The sequence below is a fragment of the Balaenoptera physalus genome (genome assembly GCF_965194825.1).
Source record: "Balaenoptera physalus genome assembly, chromosome: 1".
NCBI classification, from domain to species: Eukaryota; Metazoa; Chordata; class Mammalia; order Artiodactyla; family Balaenopteridae; genus Balaenoptera; species Balaenoptera physalus.
Genome location: NC_138882.1, coordinates 166034017 through 166056889, shown reverse-complemented (window position 1 = coordinate 166056889; position 22873 = coordinate 166034017). Strand labels below are relative to the sequence as shown.

General features: G+C 42.6%; 1 protein-coding gene across 5 annotated transcripts in view; it reads right to left on the bottom strand.

Annotated features, from left to right (window-relative positions):
- MEAF6 (MYST/Esa1 associated factor 6) overlaps window positions 1–22873 on the bottom strand; it is a 25111-nt gene extending 2238 nt beyond the window's left edge. The window contains exons 1-7 of one of the 5 annotated variants that reach the window (XR_014252798.1): window positions 22718–22868; window positions 21397–21512; window positions 17876–17963; window positions 17652–17697; window positions 4201–4393; window positions 627–656; window positions 464–521 (exon numbers count right to left, since the gene is read on the bottom strand). Coding sequence is in view for 3 of the 5 variants with exons in the window: in XM_082422474.1 (XP_082278600.1) it covers window positions 627–656; window positions 4201–4393; window positions 17652–17697; window positions 17876–17963; window positions 21397–21512; window positions 22718–22807 (563 nt within the window). In the remaining 2 variants the exon portion in view is untranslated. Of the gene's footprint in view, window positions 1–463; window positions 522–626; window positions 657–4200; window positions 4394–17651; window positions 17698–17875; window positions 17964–21396; window positions 21513–22717 lie in introns of all 5 variants that reach the window. The other 4 variants (XR_014252797.1, XM_082422474.1, XM_082422475.1 and 1 more) reach the window with 4 other exon arrangements.

Below are 22873 nucleotides of genomic sequence, written 5' to 3'. Positions count from 1 at the left end.
AGTATTTATTAAAAACATGAGCAGATACTCTTGCCACAAGGTAAACTTAGATGACTCAAAAAGAAATACACTATAGCAGTTATAAAAGTCGTACAATTTTTTAAGATTATTCCAAAATTACACGTTAAAGAGCTTGGATTAAGAGGGCATGCTCTACGTTAATGTGTTAGCTCTGCAACTATGTTGCTGATAATCACTGAGACACCAAGTGATTAAGAACAGGAAAGAGACTAGGAGTTTGTATTCCTGGACATGAAACACAAAAGAAATTCAACAAATTTCAATTTTTAAATCTTTCCAGAGCAAAATATCAAGATCTTAAACTATCAATCTCCTTATGAAGCAAAGCCAGGATATCAATTTAAATATGAATCAAAGTAAAGGTTATCTATTTTTTAAGAAATTAAAATGCATAAAAGTGAAGTTTACTTAATTTTGCTTAAGTTATTAAATAAAATGTTACCTCCATCACGTTTTTCTGTTTTTAAAAAAAACTTCCCAGCCTAACCTAATATACATACCTACAATTAAACAGATAAACTATGGGTTAGAAAGGTCTCAAAAAGGCATATTTGTCTCTACACACTAAACAACACAGCACAAATACTAATTCAAATCAAACTTACTCAAAGTCATAATCAAACATGCCAGACGGGCTGAGGGGCAGCATTTGAAAGGAAGAAAGCAATAGAAATTAATATCCTAATTGAATAAATTAGTTGATTAGCCACCCTAGCAAGATTTGTAGAAACAAAATCACTTTTAAGAATCTTAAGCCACAAAGTTTCAAACATCAAAGCACCAAAGATTCTGTGGTTGGGAGATTCCCTTCCCTCAATGGATTTCATATCAGAAGAACAGACTATAAAAAGAAAAGTTATTTCATTAGAAAACTAGATACCTGCAGGCCTTCTATTAACTGCCAGATTCAGAGTTAGAACTTTTAAAATATTTAATTATAATGAAAAATAAACACGGCATTTAGAAGAAATAGAGAACAAAGGGTTTAGTCACATAATGAAAAGTGCTTTGAAGACAGTACCAACAACTCAGCATAATATACTTTCACTAAAATGAAAGATAAAAATATCATACATTTTTGAAAATAAAAAACACTTTGCAATTTCTAACTCGGGTTTTATATTTAAGCATGTCCAAACATGGTACTCCTTTTCTCTGCTTTCATGCTAGAAGCCAAGGGTTGAATCAGAGTCTAATTCCAAAAACCACAGAGCCATATTACTCTGCCCCTGAACTGGTGAGGGCAGTTAACGGTTTATGTCAGGGCTACAATTATGAAACGCCGAAGTCTGCAGTGCACCTATTGAAACAAAGGGAAGTTGACATCCACAAGCACCCAAGCCGTAAGGGTCCAGATGGGAGCAGCCTAGAGGAGAAGGCCATTTCGGGCCATCACCGCTAACAGACCATGGGCTGGGCAGACCTCCAAAGCAAACGTTAACCAGGGGCACAACACCAGCTCCTTAGCTGGCTCCAGAGCCTTTCAGACTGTAGACAGGAGGTAAAACAATATGCAAAACGGCTGTATTTCCTCCTAACCAATGTTTGCAAGAGTGAAGCTGGAAGAAAGCTTAACTTCAATAACCTTTATGCAACAGTTTCACTTAGGACATTTGGGAAAAGTATACAGCAGGTGTACAAAGCAGGAACTGTCAGAAATTTAACTTGCAGCCTAACTTAACTCTGTTCAGAAATTAAAGAAGTAGACTGTACCTACTTCATGAAAACGTCACAAACTACCTAGAATTCTAGAGCTTGGTACAGTATCAAAAACCTGTAAGAGCAGCTATAGGTTATACTGATTTCAACTTTTTTCTTTAAAGACACTGGGACTTATTCAGATATCACGTAAAATATAAGACTTTAGAATCTTGTGATCATTTATGAATGCTAAAAATTATTTGATAGATTTTTATATTCCTAAAGAGGACAAATTCAAAGTTCTTCCTTTTTTGCTAGGGTACTTATTTATTTCCACTTTGCTTTACTCATCACTAAACAGTGTCTTACACATGGTGGGTATTCAGACTTTTGTTGAAATAATTTACTGTTGACTTTTATCTGGCAATATGGGGTGTGGTACATTGAAGAAGAAATGACACTGTACTGGGAGCAAAGTTCCCAACATGTGTAGACAAAGTGCTCCCCCGCCCCTGTCCCCCAATCTGTCAGACCCACTAAGACATTCGTCAGGGGTGAGGGGTTTGGGCCAAACACAATTCCTGACTAAAGATGGCAGGAATCTGAGAAGGTGTGCTAAACCTATTTTCTCCAGAAAGAAGGCAAATCAGCTCCACTATCCTCCCTCGGGGCAGGTGAGTCCCTAAGGCCAACGGAGAAACCCAGCAGGATACTGAACCTGGGGAACGACAAAAGGATCCTGCTTTCCAAACAGAAAGCCCCATTGTGAAGGCAATAACTAATATCAAATATCTTTTTAAATCCTAGTATTTTTCTGGAAGGAGTTAGTTCCTAGGGCCAGGAGAGGAAAGGGTAGGAAATGCTGTTACTATGGAAATCTACCAGCAATCTGCAAGAAGAAAGTTAAGTTCAATGCCTAATTCCCTTTTATCAGCTGATCGTATCATTAAGGAAAATAAGGTATTACCTGAAATAAACAATAGCTATCAATAGAGTCTAGTGTACCAGGAATGGAGAAAGTGTCCCAGAAACTTTCAAGGAATTTACCCCTCCTCTAGATACTCTGAAATAGGAAAATAATTATCCCATTTAAAATGACACTGGTGTAAACTTAATGAAAGCAACACAGAGCATGACCTTTTTATCTTGACAATTTAAAAAAATATTTTTAAGAGTATGGATCTCTTCTGTTTATGATAAACTAGCGTCAGTTCTGTCACAGTGATTAAATAAGCTGTAGCCTTACCAAAAAAAAAAAAAGAAAAGAGAGAGAGAGATGCAATTTTTGCTCTCTCTTACTGCACTTATGAGATTGGCGTGGTGATTTCTGGTTTGCAGAAAAATGTTAAGCTGCAGTCCTTAGTCACTATCTGGAGGATATACTATTTCTGGGTCTAAAAACCACCACCACCATTGACAAGAAAAACTCTTAAAAGAATTAAAGAATCAGCTGATGCCAAGGAGGCTTAAAGCCGTTAGAGTTAATTCTGTATTATCCCTGTATGCCACATCTGGCAAAGGTAACAACTGTAATATCCTGGGTGCCTGAGGGAATGTTCTATGGGACAACCCAGCCCAGAAGCAAACTGACTGGCACAGGGAAGCCCACCCCTTCCTTGCACGCCCCCTTTCACCTCCTCAGCATGCAGCTCCTAAGAGAAGCAGGACAAACGCCAACCTGGTGGATATCTGGTTTTCATACCTCCCAGAAGAAGGTTTGAGGCCATTCCTTCCTCTAGAAACTACTGCATTACCCTCTCTGAGTTCAGCTGTATAATTTCCAATTATCTGAGCTGACGGGCCCCGGCATTATCATATAAACCCCAAGCAGAGTGAATGCTAAAATCCTCTCTGGGTGGCACCTGACCTCTCTGTCCACTGATGTGATTCCTATCTCATTAGGCACTGCAAAAAAACACAGTGAACAAACATTATCTAGGAAGGTGCTCTCGTATCTTATAGCCCTTATATTGTTCCTCTGATACTGAAATCAGCATTTTACAAAGATATATACAAATAGAGAAATCATAAGCCATCAAAAAACTTGTATTTAAAAAGCATAAAGGCACTATCACATCAGTTCTGTCCATCCTCCAGGGAATAAGAATAGGCAGGGGTCACGATTAGGAGCAAAAGACTTATCCCACTTTTCAGCTTCCCAACACATGCTAGTGGCATCTTCCAAACACTAGTACACAGATTCCATTTCTATTTCCCTTTTTCTCTTCTGAAAGGATTTCAAATTCACTGTATTAAACAAAAGTTTTATGGAATCAAATTCTTCTACACTAGAAACACTGAGAAGGATGTCTTCCTTCACAGTTACTCTAATGCCCACTAATTCCTCCCTTAGAGAAAAATTAGCCTGTTTCACTTGGACCAAATGAATTTCTTCCCATCAGCAACAGAAAGACCACACCAATCCTGAAGAATGTTTATTCTATTAAAGTCCCTTCACAGCAACGGTCACGGAAGCTCTCAGTGGGTGGGGACAGGGTGGGGGCAGAGGGGTGGGGAAAGGTGGTCCCTACCACTGACCTGTGCCGGTTTTTATTCTTTCGTTTTTTATGGCTGCTATGATGACTCCCTGAGGAAGTAGAAGAAGCAGCCTTCTGAGGTTTCACTCCCTGCACAGATCCATCCAGATCCTCAGGGTCCTCCTGGCTGGGCTCATTTTCCTGATTGTGGAAGTCTGGAGAAGTATCACTTTCCGTCCCACTTCCTGGCTCCCCTGCAGGGAATAAACACAAGTCCCCCAAAGCATCATCAGTACTCCCCAGGCAGTTTGTCCATCAGTCAGGAAAGATTTTTTGAGCACTAACACATAGAAAAAGACTTGTTTCCTACCCTCAAGGACCATATGTTCTAACTGACAGGAAGATACATACAGTCAAAGTTATCAGAGTTCCTGAGAAACCTGTAATCTGAAACAATGTAACCAGAGGCAACAGACCTAAAGACAGCTGGGAGACTGGACCATACAACCAAGATAACCTCGCTACATAAAGGTTATTTAAACAAGAATATGCTAATGGGATTAATAATTACACAAGAAGCATTATCAAAAATATTACATAGGTCTTCGGGAGGTGAGAGATGACCTTGGGAAAACATCCTACAGCTGGCCCCGATTCCTTCCCCAGACCACATGGGAATCCTGACTTTCCATCAAGAAAAAGGGCCCAGGAGGAGAAGAGCCCCATTACCTAAGTTACTCTGAGAAGCCTTAAGAACATTATTTTAAAAGTGGTAATAATACCCTTCAGCTGACAGATATTCCCAATTTTATTTATTTATTTACTTTTAACATCTTTATTGGAGTATAATTGCTTTACAATGGTGTGTTAGTTTCTGCTTTATAACAAAGTGAATCAGCTATATGTATACATGTATCTCCATATCTCCTCCCTCTTTCGTCTCCCTCCCACCCTCCCCATCCCACCCCTCTAGGTGGTCACAAAGCACCGAGCTGATGTCCCTGTGCTATGCGGCTGCTTCCCACTAGCTATCTATTTTACATTTGGGTAGTGTATATATGTCCATGCCACTCTCTCACTTCATCCCAGCTTACCCTTCCCCCTCCCCGTGTCCTCAAGTCCATTCTCTACGTCTGCGTCTTTATTCCTGTCCTGCCCCTAGGTTCTTCAGAACCATTTTTTTTTTTCTTAGATTCCTTACATATGTGTTAGCATACAGTATTTGTTTTTCTCTTTCTGACTCACTTCACTCTGTATGACAGACTCTAGGTCCATCCACCTCACTACAAATAACTCAATTTCGTTTCTCTTTATGGCTGAGTAATATTCCATTGTATATATGTGTATGTGCCACATCTTCTTTATCCATTCAACTGTCGATAGACACTTAGGTTGCTTCCATGTCCTGGCTATTGTAAATAGAGCTGCAATGAACATTGTGGTACATGACTCTTTTTGAATTATGGTTTTCTAAGGGTATATGCCCAGTAGTGGGATTGCTGGGTCGTATGGTAGTTCTATTTTTAGTTTTTTAAGGAACCTCCATACTGTTCTCCATAGTGGCTGTATCAATTTACATTCCCACCAACAGTGCAAGAGGGTTCCCTTTTCTCCACACCCTCTCCAGCATTTACTGTTTGTACATATTCCCAATTTTAAAACATCCCTCAGATATATTAAATAAGCAAGTTCAAGAACAATTTGCATAAATACGTTTTTAAGAAAAATTACATGTATTTTGGTAAATGTATACTTTTTCTTCCTGAAAGGAATTTCTTGAAACTCTTAATACAAAAGGATGGGGGAGGAGAAGACTTTCACTTTCCTGAACTGTTGAAGAATCCTAAATATGTACATACATTACCCGTTTCTAAAAATTGTCAAAAGGGGTTATGTGGACAGCAGAACCAGGGGACCACCTTTCTTCTTTTTATGTCTTTGTATTACAAACTACTGGGAAGAGATTTCAAATTGAGTAGCACATGGATATGAGAGCTAAAAGAAAGAGGCAATCCCAAAAAAGCAGAAGAGAGAAACAGAAGCAGATCTCAGCAATCATGAAACCCTATTTTTGAACACTTCGTGAAAACAACAGAAGAAGGAGCTCTAAAACTAGGAAGCTAGAAAAAGTATACTGACCAACCCTGTCCTGAGGTTCAGGAAAACTGATTTCATATAAAAATTAGCACAAGAACTTCAAAACTTACTACACAAAGCTAGAGTAATCAAGACTGCATGGTATGAGCGTAAGAATAGACATACAGGTCAAGGGAACAGAATTCAGAGTCCAGATATAAATCCTTACATTTATGGTCAACTGATTTTCAACAAGAATGACAAGACAATTCAATGAAAAAAGAATCGTCTTTTGACAAATGGTGCTAAGATAACTGGATATCCACATGCAAAAGAATGAAATTGGAACCCTATCTCACACCATATACAAAAATTAACTCAAAATGGATCAGAGACCTAAATGTAGGAGCTATAAATCTCTTAGACTCTATTGGATTAGGCAATGGTTTCTCAGATAAGACCACAAAAGCAAGCATGACAAAAGAAAAAATATGTAAAGTGAACTATATCATGTATGTAAAACTCTTGAACTGCAAATATCACCCAAAAAGTAAAACAACCCACAGGGGTGAGGTGAGAGCAAAATGGGCAAAGGGGGTCAGCTATATGGTGACAGATGGAAACTAAACTTTTGGTGGTGAGAACACTGTAGTATATACAGAAGTCAAAATATAATGTTGTACATATCAAACTTATATGTTATAAACCAATGCTAACTAGAAAAAAAAAAGAAAAAAAATCACAACCCACAGAATGGGAGAAAATATTTGCAAATCATATATCTGATAAAGACTTGTATCCAGAATACATAAAGAACTCTTAGAACTCAAAAATAAAAAGACAAAAAAAAAAATTTAAAACATCAGCAATGGATTTGAACAGACATTTCTCAAAAGAAGATATACAAATGGGCAATAAGCACAGGAAAAGATGCACAACATCATTAGCCATTAGGGAAATGCAAATCAAAACTACAATGAGATAGCACTGCCTACCCACTAGGGTAACTATAATGGAAAGACAAACAGTAACAAGTGTTGGTGAAGATGTGGAGAAACTAGAACCTTCAAACACTGCTGATGGGAATATAAATTGTACAGCCAATTTGGAAGACAGTTTGGCAGTTCCTCAAAAGATTAAACACTGAGTTAACAAATCACCAGCAATTCCACTCCTGAGTATATATCCAAGAGAAATGATAACATGTTCACACAAAACTGGTCATAAATGTTCACAGAAGTATTATTCACAGCAGCAAAATGTCCATCAACTGATGAATGCATAAATAAAATGTGGTATATCCATGCAATGGAATATAGGCACAGCTCGGAGACATTGTGGATTTGGTTCTGGACCACCACAATAAAGCGAGTATCAAAATAATGTGAGTTACACAAATTTTTTGGTTTCCCAGTGCATATAAAAGTTATGTTAACACTATACTGTAGTCTATTAAGTGTGCAACAGCATTATGTCTAAAAAAATGTACATACCTTAATTTAAAAATATATTATTGCTAAAAAATGCTAACCATCATCTGACAGCACAGGGTTGCCACAAACATTCAATTTGTAAAAAATGCAGTATCTGCAAAGTGCAATAAAACAAAGTATGCCTGTATTATTCAGCATTAAAAAGAAATGCAGTACTAATACATGTTCTGTTTGGGAGTTTTTAAGTGTGATTATAGTGTAAAGGGCCTATCATTTATATAACTACAACATGATCCAGTAACCCCACTCACGGGTATTTATTCAAAGGAACTGAAATCAGGATCTTGAAGAGATATCTGTACTCCCATGTTCATTGCAGCATTATTCAATAGCCCAAATATGGAAACGACTTAAATGTCCGTCAATAGATGAACGGATAAAGAAACTGTGGTAGGGCTTCCCTGGTGGGGCAGTGGTTAAGAATCTGCCTACCAATGCAGGGGACACGGGTTCGAGCTCTGGTCTGGGAAAATCCCACATGCCGTGGAGCAACTAAGCCTGTGTGCCACAGCTACTGAGCCTGCAAGCCACAACTACTGAGCCCGAGTGCCACAACTACTGAAGCCCATGCACCTAGAGCCCGTGCTCGCAACAAAAGAAGCCACTGCAATGAGAAGCCAACGCACCGCACAAAGAGTAGCCCCTGCTCACCGCAACTAAAAGAAAACCCATGTGCAGCAACAAGGACCCAATGCAGCCAAAAATAAAAATAAATAAATTTATTTAAAAAAAAGAAAATGTGGTATATACATAACAATGGAATATATTATTCAGCCTTAAAAAGAAGGAAATCCTGTCATATGCCACAACATGGATGAACCTGGAGGACATTATGCTAAGTGAAATAAGCCAGCCACAGAAAAACAAATACTGCATGATTCCACTTCTATGAGGTATCTAAAACAGTCAAACTCACAGAAGCAGAAAGTAGAATGGTGGTTGCCAGTGGCTGGGGGGAGGGGGGAGGGGAGAGTTGCTGTTTGATGAGTATAAAGTTTCAGTCATGCAAGACAATTAAGTCCTAGAGATCTGCAGTGCAACTCTGTACAGTTAAGACTATCGTATTGTGCACTTAAAAATCTGTAGGTCTGGACTCCCATGGTGGTGCAGTGGTTAAGAATCCACCTGCCAATGCAGGGGACACGGGTTCGGGCCCTGGTCTGGGAAGATCCCACATGCTGCGGAGCAACCAAGCCCATGCGCCACAACTACTGAGCCTGCGCCCTAGAGCCTGCAAACCACAACTACTGAGCCCGCATGCTGCAACTACTGAAGCCTGTGCGCCTAGAGCCCATGTTCCACAGCAAGAGAAGCCACTGCAATGAGAAGCCCACGCACCACAATGAAGAGTAGCCCCCGCTCACCGCAACTAGAGAAAGCCCGCGCACAGCAACAAAGACCCAACACAGCCAAAAATAAATTAAAAATTAAAAAAAAAAATCCGTAGATCTTATGTTTAGTGTTCTTGCCACAATTTAAAAACTATCATTTGGCAATACATACTGAAAGGGACTTCCCTGGTGGTGCAGTGGTTGAGAATCCGCCTGCCAATACAGGGGACACGGGTTTGATCCCTGGTCCGGGAAGAGCCCACATGCTGCGGAGCAACTGAGCCCGTGCGCCACAACTACTGAGTCTGTGCACTAGAGCCCGCGAGCCGCAACTACTGAGCCCATGTGCCGCAACTACTGAGGCCCGCACGCCTAGAGCCCGTGCTCTGCAACAAGAGAAGCTCGCGCACCGCAACGAAGAGTAGCCCCTGCTCGCCGCGACTAGAGAAAGCCCACATGCAGCAACAAAGACCCAACGCAGCCAAAAATAAATTTTAAAAAAATTTTTAAAAAACCCAACATACTAGAATATGTATACAAGAAACGGGGGTAGATTTCTGAGATTTTTCAACATAATACAGGGGCTGGAGGTGAGGGTAGGTAGGGTGTGGATAGGACAGGACTGGCCACAGTGTGATGATTTGGGGGCCATGTGATGGGTACACAGGGATTCATTGTTTTGTCTGCATTTGCGTAGATTCAAAATTCACTCTAATGAAAGAGTTTAAACGTAATCTTTTTCCCCCTTATTTTACCCCAATGTATCTGTAATGGGCCCTCCCAAGATATGCTTTTAAGAATGGGAATGGCAAGACTCTTTTTGGAAAGTCCAGGGTGTTTTCCAACACCAACAACCAATTCCCTGATTCCCCAGACACCAACACTTGAATTTAATTCTGACACTAACTACTGGAGTCAGGGCAGAACCCACAATTTAAGGGCTCAGTCCCACAAGAGTGCCCCCTACTTCAGACACCAGTCACCAGTCCTGGGCCTCCCAGACATCCAACAGACCAGCCATAAATCAGGGGTACGACAACCCCCTCCTCAGGGTCAATAATTTGCTAGAATCAGGAACATGCGTTATTACAAAGGATACAACTCAGAAACAGGCAAATGGAAGAGGCACACAGGGCAAGGTATGGGGAGCGGCGTGGAGCTTCCTTGCCTTCTCTGGGCTGGGAACCTTCCCAGCACTGCACCATGTTCACCAACAGAAACTCCATCATTTAGGGGTTTTTATGGAGGTTTCATTATGCAGGCATGACTAATTAAGTCACTAGCCATTGGTGATGAGCACAATCTCCAGTCCCCTTCCCCTCCCTGGAGGTTTCAGGGTTAAGGCTGAAAGTTCCAAACTTCTAGTCAAGGACTGGTCTTTTGTGTGACCAGCCCCCATCTGATGCTATCTGTGGGCGAGGGAGGGGCGGTGAACACGGCCACCAGTCATCTCATTAGCATACAAAAGACTACTCTTTTGCATGCTAGTCATTCTTTATTTTTTTTTAAATTTTTTTATGTATTTATTTATTTATTTATGGCTACGTTGGGTCTTCATTGTTGTGCACGGGCTTTCTCTAGTTGAGGCGAGCGGGGTCTACTCTTCGTTGCGGTGCGTGGGCTTCTCATTGCAGTGGCTTCTCTTGTTGCGGAGCACAGGCTCTAGGCAAGTGGGCTTCAGTAGTTGTGGCATGAGGACTCAGTAGTTGTGGCTCGCAGGCTCAGTAGCTGTGGCGCACGGGCTTAGTTGCTCCGCAGCTTGTGGAATCTTCCTGGACCAGGGCTCGAACCCGCGTCCTCTGCATTGGCAGGCGGATTCTTAACCACTGTGCCACCAGGGAAGTCCCATGCTAGTCATTCTTAATATTCTGGAGAGTCCAAGAGTTTTAGGAGCTGTGTGCCAGGAAAGGGGACAAAGACCAAATATACATTTCCCTTCATACGACAGAAAGTAACTGGGCTATATTTATGAAAATCATTCTTTGACACAGTAGTGCCACTTCTGGGACACTGTCATACAGAAATTAAAATTCCACTGCAAAAAAGCATATGGGTACAAGGATGTTTACTGTGACACTGTTCATAGTGGGGGAAAAGGGAGATGATGGGAATATTCATCAACAAAGGAGGAACAACCAGACTAGGGGATATTTTCTGGCTTTTAAAAAGAATGTGGGACTTCATGTGGCACAGTGGTTAAGAATCCGCCTGCCAATGGAGGGGACACGGGTTCGAGCCCTGGTCCGGGAAGATCCCGCGTGCCGCGAAGCAACTAAGCCCATGCGCCACAACTACTGAGCCTGAGCCCTAGAGCCCGCAAGCCACAACTACTGAGCCCGCACGCCACAACTACTGAAGCCCGCATGCCTAGAGCCCGTGCTCCGCAACAAGAGAAGCCACCACAGTGAGAAGCCTGCGCACTGCGACGAAGAGTAGCCCCCACGCTCCACAACTAGAGAGAAGCCTGTGCGCCACAATGAAGAGTCTGCACACTGCAACAAAAAAGATTCTGCATGCCGCAATAAAGGTCTCACGTGTGGCAACTAAGACCCGACGCAGCCAAATAAAGAAAGAAAGAAATAGGGCTTCCCTGGTGGCACAGTGGTTAAGAATCCGCCTACCAATGCAGGGGACACGGGTTCGAGCCCTGGTCCGGGAAGATCCCACATGCTGCAGAGCAACTAAGTCCGTGCACCACAACTACTGAGCCCGTGTGCCACAACTACTGAAGCCCACACGCCTAGAGCCCGTGCTCCTCAACAAGAGAAGCCACTGCAATGAGAAGCCCGCGCACCACAACGAAGAGTAGCCCCCACTCACCGCAACTAGAGAAAGCCCACACACGGCAACAAAGACCCAACGCAGCCAAAAATAAAAATAAATAAAATAAATAAATTTATAAAAAATAAATAAATAAGACTGCAAGATGCTAACAACAGCTGACACAGACAGTCCTTACCATAAGCCAGGCACTGCTGTACACACTTCAAATATATTAATACATACAACCCTCACAAAAGGGTTAAAAAGTTTAAAAAAAAAAATCTAACGAAATATAAACAGATGAGTCTAAGATGGAGATGTATGGTCAGGACAGCCTTCCTCTGCCGTACTCAGTCCTATTTATTCAGATAAAAACTGTCATCTCTGAAAATGCAAATGGTGGAGGCACAAGTTGGGGAAGGAGCAGGCTACCAGGGCATGCAGTCACAAAAGCTTTGGATCACAGACAGGATTGCAGAAGGGACACAGGACTAACTGAGGAGGGGCTGGGCACAGGGGAGAGAAGGGTTAGCTAAAAAGGTGGGAAACAAGTAAGGAAGGCAAGTTAGATAAGGCAAATTCTGTCTGTGTTGCAATTCTACTCAAAGACACTGGGGAGCAAAACCAACTATTCACTCATTTGGGGCCAGTTGCTATGGGAGTTCTGAGTAAATGGATGGAGGAATTGGTCATAGTCTATAAAGTGGGGACACGGGTACACACGCACACACGCAAACACAAACAAAGCAGCGTAAATCAAATCAAAGCCCTATGAACAGAGTCCAGGCAGTAACCGATGTCCCAAAGGGCTGATACGGATACTAAGCATTATGCGAGTCAGAGAAGAAAGAGCGGATTATTCAGGAAAAGCTTCACTGAGGGGGTGGAATTTAAACCGGACCTTGAAAAATGAGAGCCAAAATAAGTACAAAAAGTAGCACATGCAAAAAAGTGCAGAGGTGAGAAAACACAAGGTATTTGGGACAAATAAGTCAAACAACACCTTTTAAACAGAGAGCTTGAGAATTGACAGGTGAAATGGAATGACAGGTTGAGCGGAGTCATAACTGTCAGACTAGGGGATCTAACATGGGGGACAATACGAGGGGATGTTAAGAAAACTGACTTGCTGCTTAATCTTTCTGAGCCTGTTTCCCCGTCTGTAAAATAGGAATTCTTTCTCTCACGTGCTGAGCACCTCTTATGGACGAGACATTGGGCTAGATGCTTGGGGCTACAGCCATGTTCCCTATCCGCAAGAAGTAGCTTTAGGGATTAAATGAGATAATGTAAAGTGTTTGCTTACTGTCCGGAACACAGTAAGTGTTCAAATCTCAACATCTTTGAGATCTACAAACACATGAGTCAAATTCCAAGCAATCAGTCAGGGTTATTTGCAGTAAAACAGCTGCTAGCCGGACATAACAAGATGAAGGCATCCAGAATTTCGGAACAGGGAAGTAACACCAAACAACTAACGTGTATTGAGTTCTCTGTGCAAACCCGTGTTTTAAGATTAGGCTAGAAGCGGTTTATAAGAGGGACTGGAGCTGGGGAGACTAGATTAAACGCTGTTAATGTACAAAGTGAGAGCACAAAGTAATAATCATTTCCTTCCTCGGCTCATGGAAGCAGAAGAGAAGTGATAGCAAGAGGACTGGGTTACAACATATCAAGGTACAGCAGCAAGTCGGTCAATCGATTGCTGCTGCCACCATGAAAAGACACACGAGTTTGCCTCTCACTGACATAAAACTGAGCAACTCATTCTTAGAGCAAATAACGTCAAATTTTAAGTTAAATACATCTACAAATGAGATGCGCTACTTAAAGGACTAGCTACTGAATAGTGCCGCGGCAGTGACTTCTGATCAGCACGAAACGTTTAAAGGCAGAAAGGAAGACACCCAGAACAATGCTCATGCAGCTGTTCACTTACCTGTGCAATGATGCAGATGCTGGAGGGGTTTGCTTTGACGAAAGCTTCAGAGAAGCCCAGTAAAACAAACAGGTGAGACTGCTGATCCTTTACAGGAAACTGGATAAAATCTGCCTGCTTTGTTTTTCTTTTACTTTATTCTTTTTAGAAAAATATACAATGCCTCACTAATTAGCATAAAATTCCCCTTTGGGACCATGCTAATCCAGTCTCATTCTAGTGTAGGTACATAAGAAGCCAGAGGAAGCAAAAGTAGTGCCTTTTTTGAGGAAAATTTCAGAACAGTTCAAAAATAAATGCCAAAAGTGCAAAACTCCAAAATCTTTGAGATCTGAGAATATACAAGTACAAATTCTAAGAGAAAGGGATGTTTTCTTCATTGCCACCAAAGATCAAAAACACGGGAGTCATTCCACAAGATCTGTTATACAAAAATTCTGAGACAACGGAAAGACTCTGTACAAAGGAAAAAAGAGTGAAAGGCAAAGCAGACCATTCCTCATTCCTCTCTTGGAATTAAAGTTTGGATCTTTTGGGAACCCTCAAGCCTTGAACTTGGTCCAAGCAGTCCTAGCAGAAGCAAACATAGGTCTTCTCTGGAAGACAGCACCTTCATCCCAGCTGTCAAATTATTCTACAAATACTTTTAACTATAGTGAACAGAAGTACACAAAGACAACCAACAAGCACACAGGGAAATTAGATTTCATGAGTGATACAACAGCAGAAACAACAAACAGAAAGAGGCTCTTAAAGATTTCAGAAACTGAAATTAAATACAGACTACAGGAAACCTATGCTTGCTATACTTAAAGAAGTAGGGACTTCACTGATGGCGCGGTGGTTGAGAATCTGCCTGCCAATGCAGGGAACACGGGTTTGAGCCCTGGTCTGGTAAGATCCCACATGCCGCGGGGCAACTAAGCCCATGCGCCACAACTACTGAGCCTGTGCTCTAGAGCCCGCGAGCCACAACTACTGAGCCCGTGTGCCACAAATACTGAAGCTGCGCACCTAGAGCCCAAGCTGTGCAACAAGAGAAGCCACTGCAATGAGAAGCCCGCGCACCACAACTAAGAGTAGCCCCCACTCGCCACAACTAGAGAAAGCCCGCACGCAGCAACTAAGACCTAACAACAAAGACCCAATGCAGCCAAAAATAAATAAATAAATAAATTTATTAAAAAAAAGTAAAAGGCAAGTTTGAAAACAACTGCAAAGAAAGGTACTAAAAAATCACATAGCAGGGGCTTCCCTGGTGGTGCAGTGGTTGGGAATTCACCTGCCAATGCAGGGGAGATGGGTTCGAGTCCTGGTCCGGGAGGATCCCACATGCCGTGGACCAGCTAGGCCTGTGAGCCACGGCTGCTGGGCCTGTGCTCTGGAGCACGCAAGCCACAACTACTGAGCCCACGTGCCACAACTGGTGGGGCCCTCGCACCTAGAGCCCATGCTCCGCAACGAAGAGTGGCCCCCGCTCACCACAGCTGGAGAAAGCCCACGCACAGCAACGAGGACCCAACGCAGACAAAAATAAATAAATAAATTTAAAATATATATATATATATAAAAATCACATAGCAGATTTTTTAAGTAGTTAAGTAGAATTTCTGGAAATTAAAAATGTAGTAATAGGACTTCTCTGTTGGTCCAGTGGTTAAGACTCCACTCTTCTAATGCAGCGGGTGAGGGTTGATCCCCAGTTGGGGAACTAAGATCCCACATACCACGCAGCATGGCCAAAAAAAATTTTTTTAAAGTATAATAAAAGATTTAAAAATCAAGGGACGGTTTAACAGTAAATCAGACTCAACTGAAAAGAGAATTAGTGAATGGGTAGGTCAGAAAAAAAATTACCCATAATGCAGCACAGAGACAAAAAAGAAGATATAGAAAAGATAATAAAAGACATAAAGGATGAAATGAGAGAGAAGGTTTAACTTACATTTAACCAGAGTACCAGGAGAAGAGAGAGAGCATGGAGCAAACACAGTATCTGAAGAGGTAACAGCTGGGAATTTTCCAGAACTGATTGATAAAAAATACCAAACCATAGTTTCATGAAGTCCAATGAAACCCAAGCTAGATAAATTAAAAGAATGAAATCCAATAAAATAAATTTAAAATGAGATTAAGTAAAGCAAAGAGGAACAGAAGAAGAAAGTAAGCTGGATGCAGTACTAAGATTCATTCCCCAAACACATGCTATAAATTCCTATTTGCTTTCTAGAGAGGAACCCCAAATTTGGCTTTAAGCATTTTAGCACCCATACTGAGAGGAAAACAGTCAATTACCAAGTTTTCAGTAAAAACCAACTAGTCGTTCAGGGAAAACAACTATTCCTAAAGGAGATAATAATTAGTAATGATAATAAACATTTGCAACGTCCTCTTATAATAACACAGTGACACATTTTACAGGACCAAAATGTTACTAAGTGCAACTTTATAGGGAAAACCAAGGAATACCAATATGATATATTCCAGAAATGGGGCTCAATCCAGGGGGAAGATCTTAGGGGAATGGATGGCGTCCACATGCTCCAGAAAATCTTCAATACATCAGTATTTGTCTCAAGTCAAGATGCTGAAAGCAGTGGCTTTAGGAGTCTTCCTGACCAGTATCTAGGCACACCCCTTCTGTGTGGGTAATTAGGTACAGAGCCATATACTAAACTATCCGCTAAGCCTGGGGCAGGATAATAGGCTCTTGTGAAAACTGAGGAGTCAGACATCATTCCATCGCAGCTCATAGCAGTAAGGTCCAGAATGTTCTTAACCAGTCTTGTTACTCCATAAAGCAGATGAAATGGCTCTACATTCTAGAAGTGGTATTAATGGAGAAAAAATAAGATTTAACTGACAGTCATAATGAAAGAAAAAATCAAAAGGACTTGGTCCAACTGATTAGGCTGGCAGAAAGGAGTCAAAGCTGCCTACAAAGTTTTGAAGGACAGAGAACAGAAGTACTGTGAAACAAAACAACTAGGCAGACACATTTTGAAGGAACGAGAACAGCTCAGTTTTAGACAAAATGTCTGAGTCTGACCATCTGAGTGGAAATGTCTAGAAGACATTTTCTAGAATTTTCTAGAAATGCATGACTAAAGCTCAGGAAAGGAGTTAGGGATAGGGCTAAAAATTCAGAAATCTGTACATAGAGATAATAATTGAAGTCACTGAGTAGTTCTAACTCCCATACTACCAAAATCCCTTCTCCGCAAACCAACGCCCTGGTAATGCAAACAAGAGAACTTGATCCCACAACAAGATATGCCATGTGAAAATACCCACCAGCCACAATACAAAAAGCAGGGTGTGTTTCAGAGTGACCCGACCCACAGGGAGAGCATCCAATACAGCTACATAGAGTCTGATACAGAAAGATTAACCTGCAGTTCTAAGTCCCATCACTAGAAATTAGAAAGGAGTTAGACTGTATGGCTTACATACAGAGAATGATACAATTTCTCTACAAAGTAAATACTACCTGTTCTCCATTTTAAATTTAAGAACACACAGGTACATTCTGTTCATAGGATCAGAATTTCCTAAGAATTATTAAATTGGGTGCATGAGGATTTATTAGATATGTCTGAAATTTTCCATGATAAAAGGGTTTTTTTAACTTTAAAAAATTCCCTAAGACTCAACAGGAGTGAAGACATATCTCTGTGTCTTTGAACAGGTGAAGTCAACCTTCATGTGACTGAAAAGGCAGGATGGACACGGTAGTTTCTTCCCCCAAAGAAAGACAGAATTAAGGATACCCAAAAGGGTTCCTAACTTCTAGAAAGAAGAGGCAAGAACAAGAGATGCAGTCTTCAGATACACCACTGGATAGGAATTAAATATAGGGGCGATGGTAGCTTAAAAATAAACTGATGAAAAAGTAAAAAGATAAACTTACTCTTTTCAATGAGCTGGTCCTGAACTCCTGCCAATGCACTTACTGCCTAAAAGAAAAAACCACCAGTTACTATAAAAATTATCACAGATCTCAGGAGAGCACTCACAGACAGAAAGGAAAGAGACAACCAACTCACAGACGGACAGGAAAGAGAAAACTCGCAGAAACTTAACGGAGGTCTTCCTTAACAATGGGCCACAGAAAGATCCCCCCGCCTCACTTACAGCTGCTGAAGTAACTGAGGATTTACTGAAGAGCCGCTCTGCTTCCTTAAACTTCCGGTTCCTTCTATCGTTTTTGCTATTGGAGTTTCTAAAACACACACAAGAAACTCATTATAAGCACCAAGCTATGTCTGTGGCTCAAGCTGAGGACGCACCAGGACAAATGTAAGGAACTCTTTTTTTTTAAATTACCGAGTTCCATACAGAAATGCCTCCACACCACTTGGATTGACCAAAATGACCTTCAGGCTGAATGCCTATGAAGACAGCAATGTTTTCCAATGGACGGTATGTGGTCCACTGTGACACATGAGATTACTTTAGCTTTAGGTTCACAATCATTTTCATTTAATATGTATTTATTTTAATGCCTATTATTAAAAACACCTAGCACAGACTAGTGCTATGAAGTATCTCTGTTAAATAATCTTAGTTTAAAAAACTTAAAGGGCTTCCCTGGTGGCACAGTGGATAAGAATCTGCCTGCCAATGCAGGGGACACGGGTTCGATCCCTGGTCTGGGAAGATCCCACATGCCATGGAGCAATTGAACCTGTGCGCCACAACTACTGAGCCTGCGCTCTAGAGCCCGCGAACCACAACTACGCGTGCCACAACTACTGAAGGCTGCGTGCCTAGAGCCTGTGCTCTGCAACAAGAGAAGCCACTGCAATGAGAGGCCCGCACACCGCAACAAAGAGTAGCCCCCGCTCACCGCAACTAGAGAAAGCCCGCGTGCAGCAACGAAGACCCAACACAGCCAAAAATAAATTTAAAAAATAAATAAATAAATAAATAAAACTTAAAGAAAGAACCAGAGTTCCTTAGTGAAATGACTGATACCAGGTCTGAGACAGGAAAAGGACAAGGATGGGACCTCCTTGGTGGCGCAGTTGTTAAGAATCCGCCTGCCAATGCAGGGGACACGGGTTCGAGCCCTGGTCCGGGAAGATCCCACATGCCGCGGAGCAACTAAGCCCATGTGCCACAACTACTAAGCCTGCTCTCTGGAGCCCGCGAGCCACAACTACTGAGCCCACACGCCACAACTACCGAAGCCCAAGCACCTAGAGCCCGTGCTCTGCAAGGAGAGATGCCTCCACAATGAGAAGCCCGCGCACCACAACAAAGCGTAGCCCCCACTCGCAGCGACTAGAGAAAAGCCCGCGTGCAGCAACGAAGACCCAACGCAGTCAAAAATAAATAAATAAAATAAATAAAGTTACTAAAAAATTTTTTTTTAAAAAAAAGGACAAAGAAATCAGCCTGAGGAGGCTCCCTCTGGCCACGTTTGGGACAAACTAAGCATCAAAAAGGATAATGATGGGTGTGTTAGCATTGTGAAAAGTCAGTGAGCTAAACACTTATGATCTGTGCACTTCTCTGTATAGATTTCAATAAATTAATTTACACTAAAAAATAAAATAAACCTTTACAAAGTGACAGTAATAGATCCCAATACGCTGTTGTTTTTTTTTAAATCCATGCATCTACAGTGATTCTAAAGAGAGAGAAAGAGAGAACGAAAGGGAAAGAAGACAAAAAGGGAAGACTCTTCTTTCAGAATGCCAGTAATAAATGTAAAAGGAACAGTAAAATTAGAATCATCATTTTGCAACCTTCATTATAATAATTAATTCAGATAATCAACAATGGATACTAAAACCAGTGACAAAAATTGGGGGGAGCAGTATAATCACACTGCCTAAAAAGTGTAACCTCCAGGGACTTCCCTAGTGGTCCAGTAGTAAAGAATCCACCTTACAACGCAGGGGACGTGGGCTCGATCCCTGGTCAGGGAACTAAGATCCCACATGCCGTGGGGCAACTAAGCCTGCGTGTTAAAACTACTGAGCTCGCACACCTCAGCTAGAGAGCCCTTGTGCCGCAAACTACAGAGCCCATGCACCCTGGAGCCCGCACGTGCCACAACTAGAAAGAGAAAAACCTGCACACCACAACTAGAGAGAAGCCCACACGCCGCAATGAAGAGTCCGAGCACCGCCATGAAAGATCCCGCGTGCCGCAACTAAGACCCGACACAGCCAAAGATAAATAAAATAAATAAATAAATAATAAATAAATCTTAAAAAATAAAAATAAATAAAATGTATAACCTCTGAAATTACTTGTTAATTACAAAGGGAAAAAATAACTTTTACAATGGTGAAATCATATGATCAAACTTAGCGGCACCAATAATGGGGTAATCTGTCATTATGTGCCTCCTGATAAAACAGAGGTAAACAACAAGAGGTACACAAATCACTAATGCAACATTTTTGCCAAAAATATTTAAAGGATCTCTCATGAAGTCACTATAAGAAAAACCTGGAATTGGGACACTCTACAAGACAATGTCATAAACAATCTTACCACCAAAAAGGGTGGGAAGCTCCTAAATTAAGAGACTAAGGAGACACAACAGCCAAATGCAATGCACAAACACTCACTGGTTCAAAACAAGGTAGCAATGCATTTTAGGAACAATTAGGGAAATATGAATAAAGACTGTATACTACATAATATTATTAATGTAGTACTAATTTTCCAGGCATGATAATTGTTGGTTACGTAAGAAAGATGTTCTTATTCTTAGGAGGTACCTGCTGACATAATTTGGGGCAAATGTCATGATATCTGCTTTTAACTTTTAAATGGTTTAGCAAAAAATGTATATACATATATATATGGGAGAAAGGGGAGATATAACTACAAAGGGGTAGCATGAGGGAGATCTTTGTGATGATGGAAAAGTTCTGTATCTTGATTGCAGTGGTAGTTACAGGAATCTACCCACATGATAAAATGACAGAACTACATATACACATTATACCAATGTCAATTTCCTGGTTTTGCTATTGTACTATATGGTTACATAAAACCCAACCACTGGGGAAAACTGTGCTGTTTTTGCAACTCCCTGTGTATCTATAATGATTTCAAATTTTAAAAAAATTTTAAGTGTAGATATAGGGGTGTGCGTTAATACACATTATAGAAAGGGAAAAAAGAGAGGAAAGCAAATGTGGTAACAAGTTAACAACTGGTGAATGCTAGTGAAGGGTATCAAGAGATCACGAACTATTCTTTCAATTTTTCTCTAGATTTGAAAATTTTCAAAAAATTTAGAAAGTTTTCAAGAATAATATTACTAAATAAACCGTGGTACAGTTGGCACACAGGTATGGCAAATCTTGTGAGGGTGGGACTCGTGACTGATTAAAATGTAGAAAACACTGATAGCACTGCTGGTGTGTACGGTATTATATGCTGTATCTCATTTAAGCCTCACACAACCCTGTGCCACTGGCCAGATTTCCTCTACTATACAGATGTAGGATTTGTCCAGGGTTACTCAGTGAGGCAGTGGCTGAGCCAGAGTCCAAGCTCAAGTGCAGACCTCTGTCCACCCCACTTTACTACTGTCTCCCTGCCAAGTCACTACCAACAACATACATAGCCCTAAACACAAATATTACTAGGGCACAACACAAACACTACAGGCTTCTGACACTCACTTTTGGTTGGTCAGATACCGATCCCAGCCACGAATAATGTTGCCATACATCTGAGTGTCTTCCAGGTAGCTTCCTTCAAAAGCATAGATCTGTCTCTCCAAGTTTGCCAGTGTTTCCTGAGAGATGAAAAACAAGGAAGTGGTTAATGCCTTCTACATGCAAGCATTAAGCCTAACCAAACTGAAATCTGGATATCAGACTTATAAACTCAAGTTTAACTATACAGAGCCAGCCTTGTAGAAAGAAGGATGACATGGGCAGGGGCAGGCTGTTTCAGACTAAGACAGTCTAGACCCATCTTGTTGGATCCCTTTAAGAATAAAATGGAATGGAAAGAGCCTGTCCCCATTAAAATGTACACCCATGCCGAAGTTTGCATGTACTCAGGGGCTTCGTGGAAACCCAGCTGTCAAGAACCTGGGCGGAAGAAGAACGTGAGCAGTCTCCACTCCCACGCATAAAAGATACTGCTACCGAGGGAGGGAAGGGTGATCAGCCTTCCAGCGCCAACTCGCTCCCCTCCCTGCAGGCTCCGAAAGGCCGCCCGCACTGGGCTGCAGTTGCTATGGAAACCTGGAAGGGCAGCTTCAGGTAAGATGGGCCTCCCGGTGCCCAAGCCAAAACGCAAGGGGAGGGAGGGCTTAGCCACCAGGGTGCAAGGGGTCCCGGGTGCGTGTCACAATTCCTAATTCCCTAGACTGAGTCCGCTTCCCCTCGCCTGTCACCTTCTAAGATGTTCCCAAATACATCACAACCCTGCCCATCAAAAACCGCATCCAACTGATCTACTCCTAGTCCCCAAAAGGACACGCGCCCCTCCATCTTCCAAAGGCCTGTCTGGATGTGTGGGTCCCCCTCCCACACCTGTCTCCTACCCCACCCCCCCAAAGCCCACTGGCAAGCCCGAACCAATCTCCTACAGCCTGCCGACAAGCCCGGTCCCCACCCCTCAAAGATCGTGGACCCGCCCCCCCTCGCCCACCCCGCAGAGCTCATGGACACTCTCCTCTCCAGGGCTCCCGCACGGAAGCCCCCACCCCCTGGCGCCATCCTTCCTCCACGCCCCCACCTGCCTAGTCCCCTTCCCCCTCCCCGGCTCCGCGCCCCGCCCCCGGCCCCAGCTCCCTGCTCCGAATGCGCACGGCCGGGAGGCCGAGGCGCCGGCGGGCCGCGACATGCGCAGCCGTCCTCAGGCCGCCGGACTCCCGGCCGTTGCGCTGCGCTGCGTCGGCGGAGTAACGAGCGGCGCGGCGGGGCCGGGTCCTGGAGGCGGAGGCAGGCACAGGGCCCCCACCCGGGCGCCCCCGGTGCCAGCCCTCACCGCCAGCTCCTGCTTCCGCTTCACGAGCTCCGCCAGCTCCCGCCGGGTGTCCGGGATCTGCGGCGGCGCCGCCTTGTTGTGCATCGCCATGTTGTGCCGAGGCGGGCGGTGGCGGCGCCAGGCTGGGGGCGGTCCTTGCGCGCCGCCGCCCGCCAG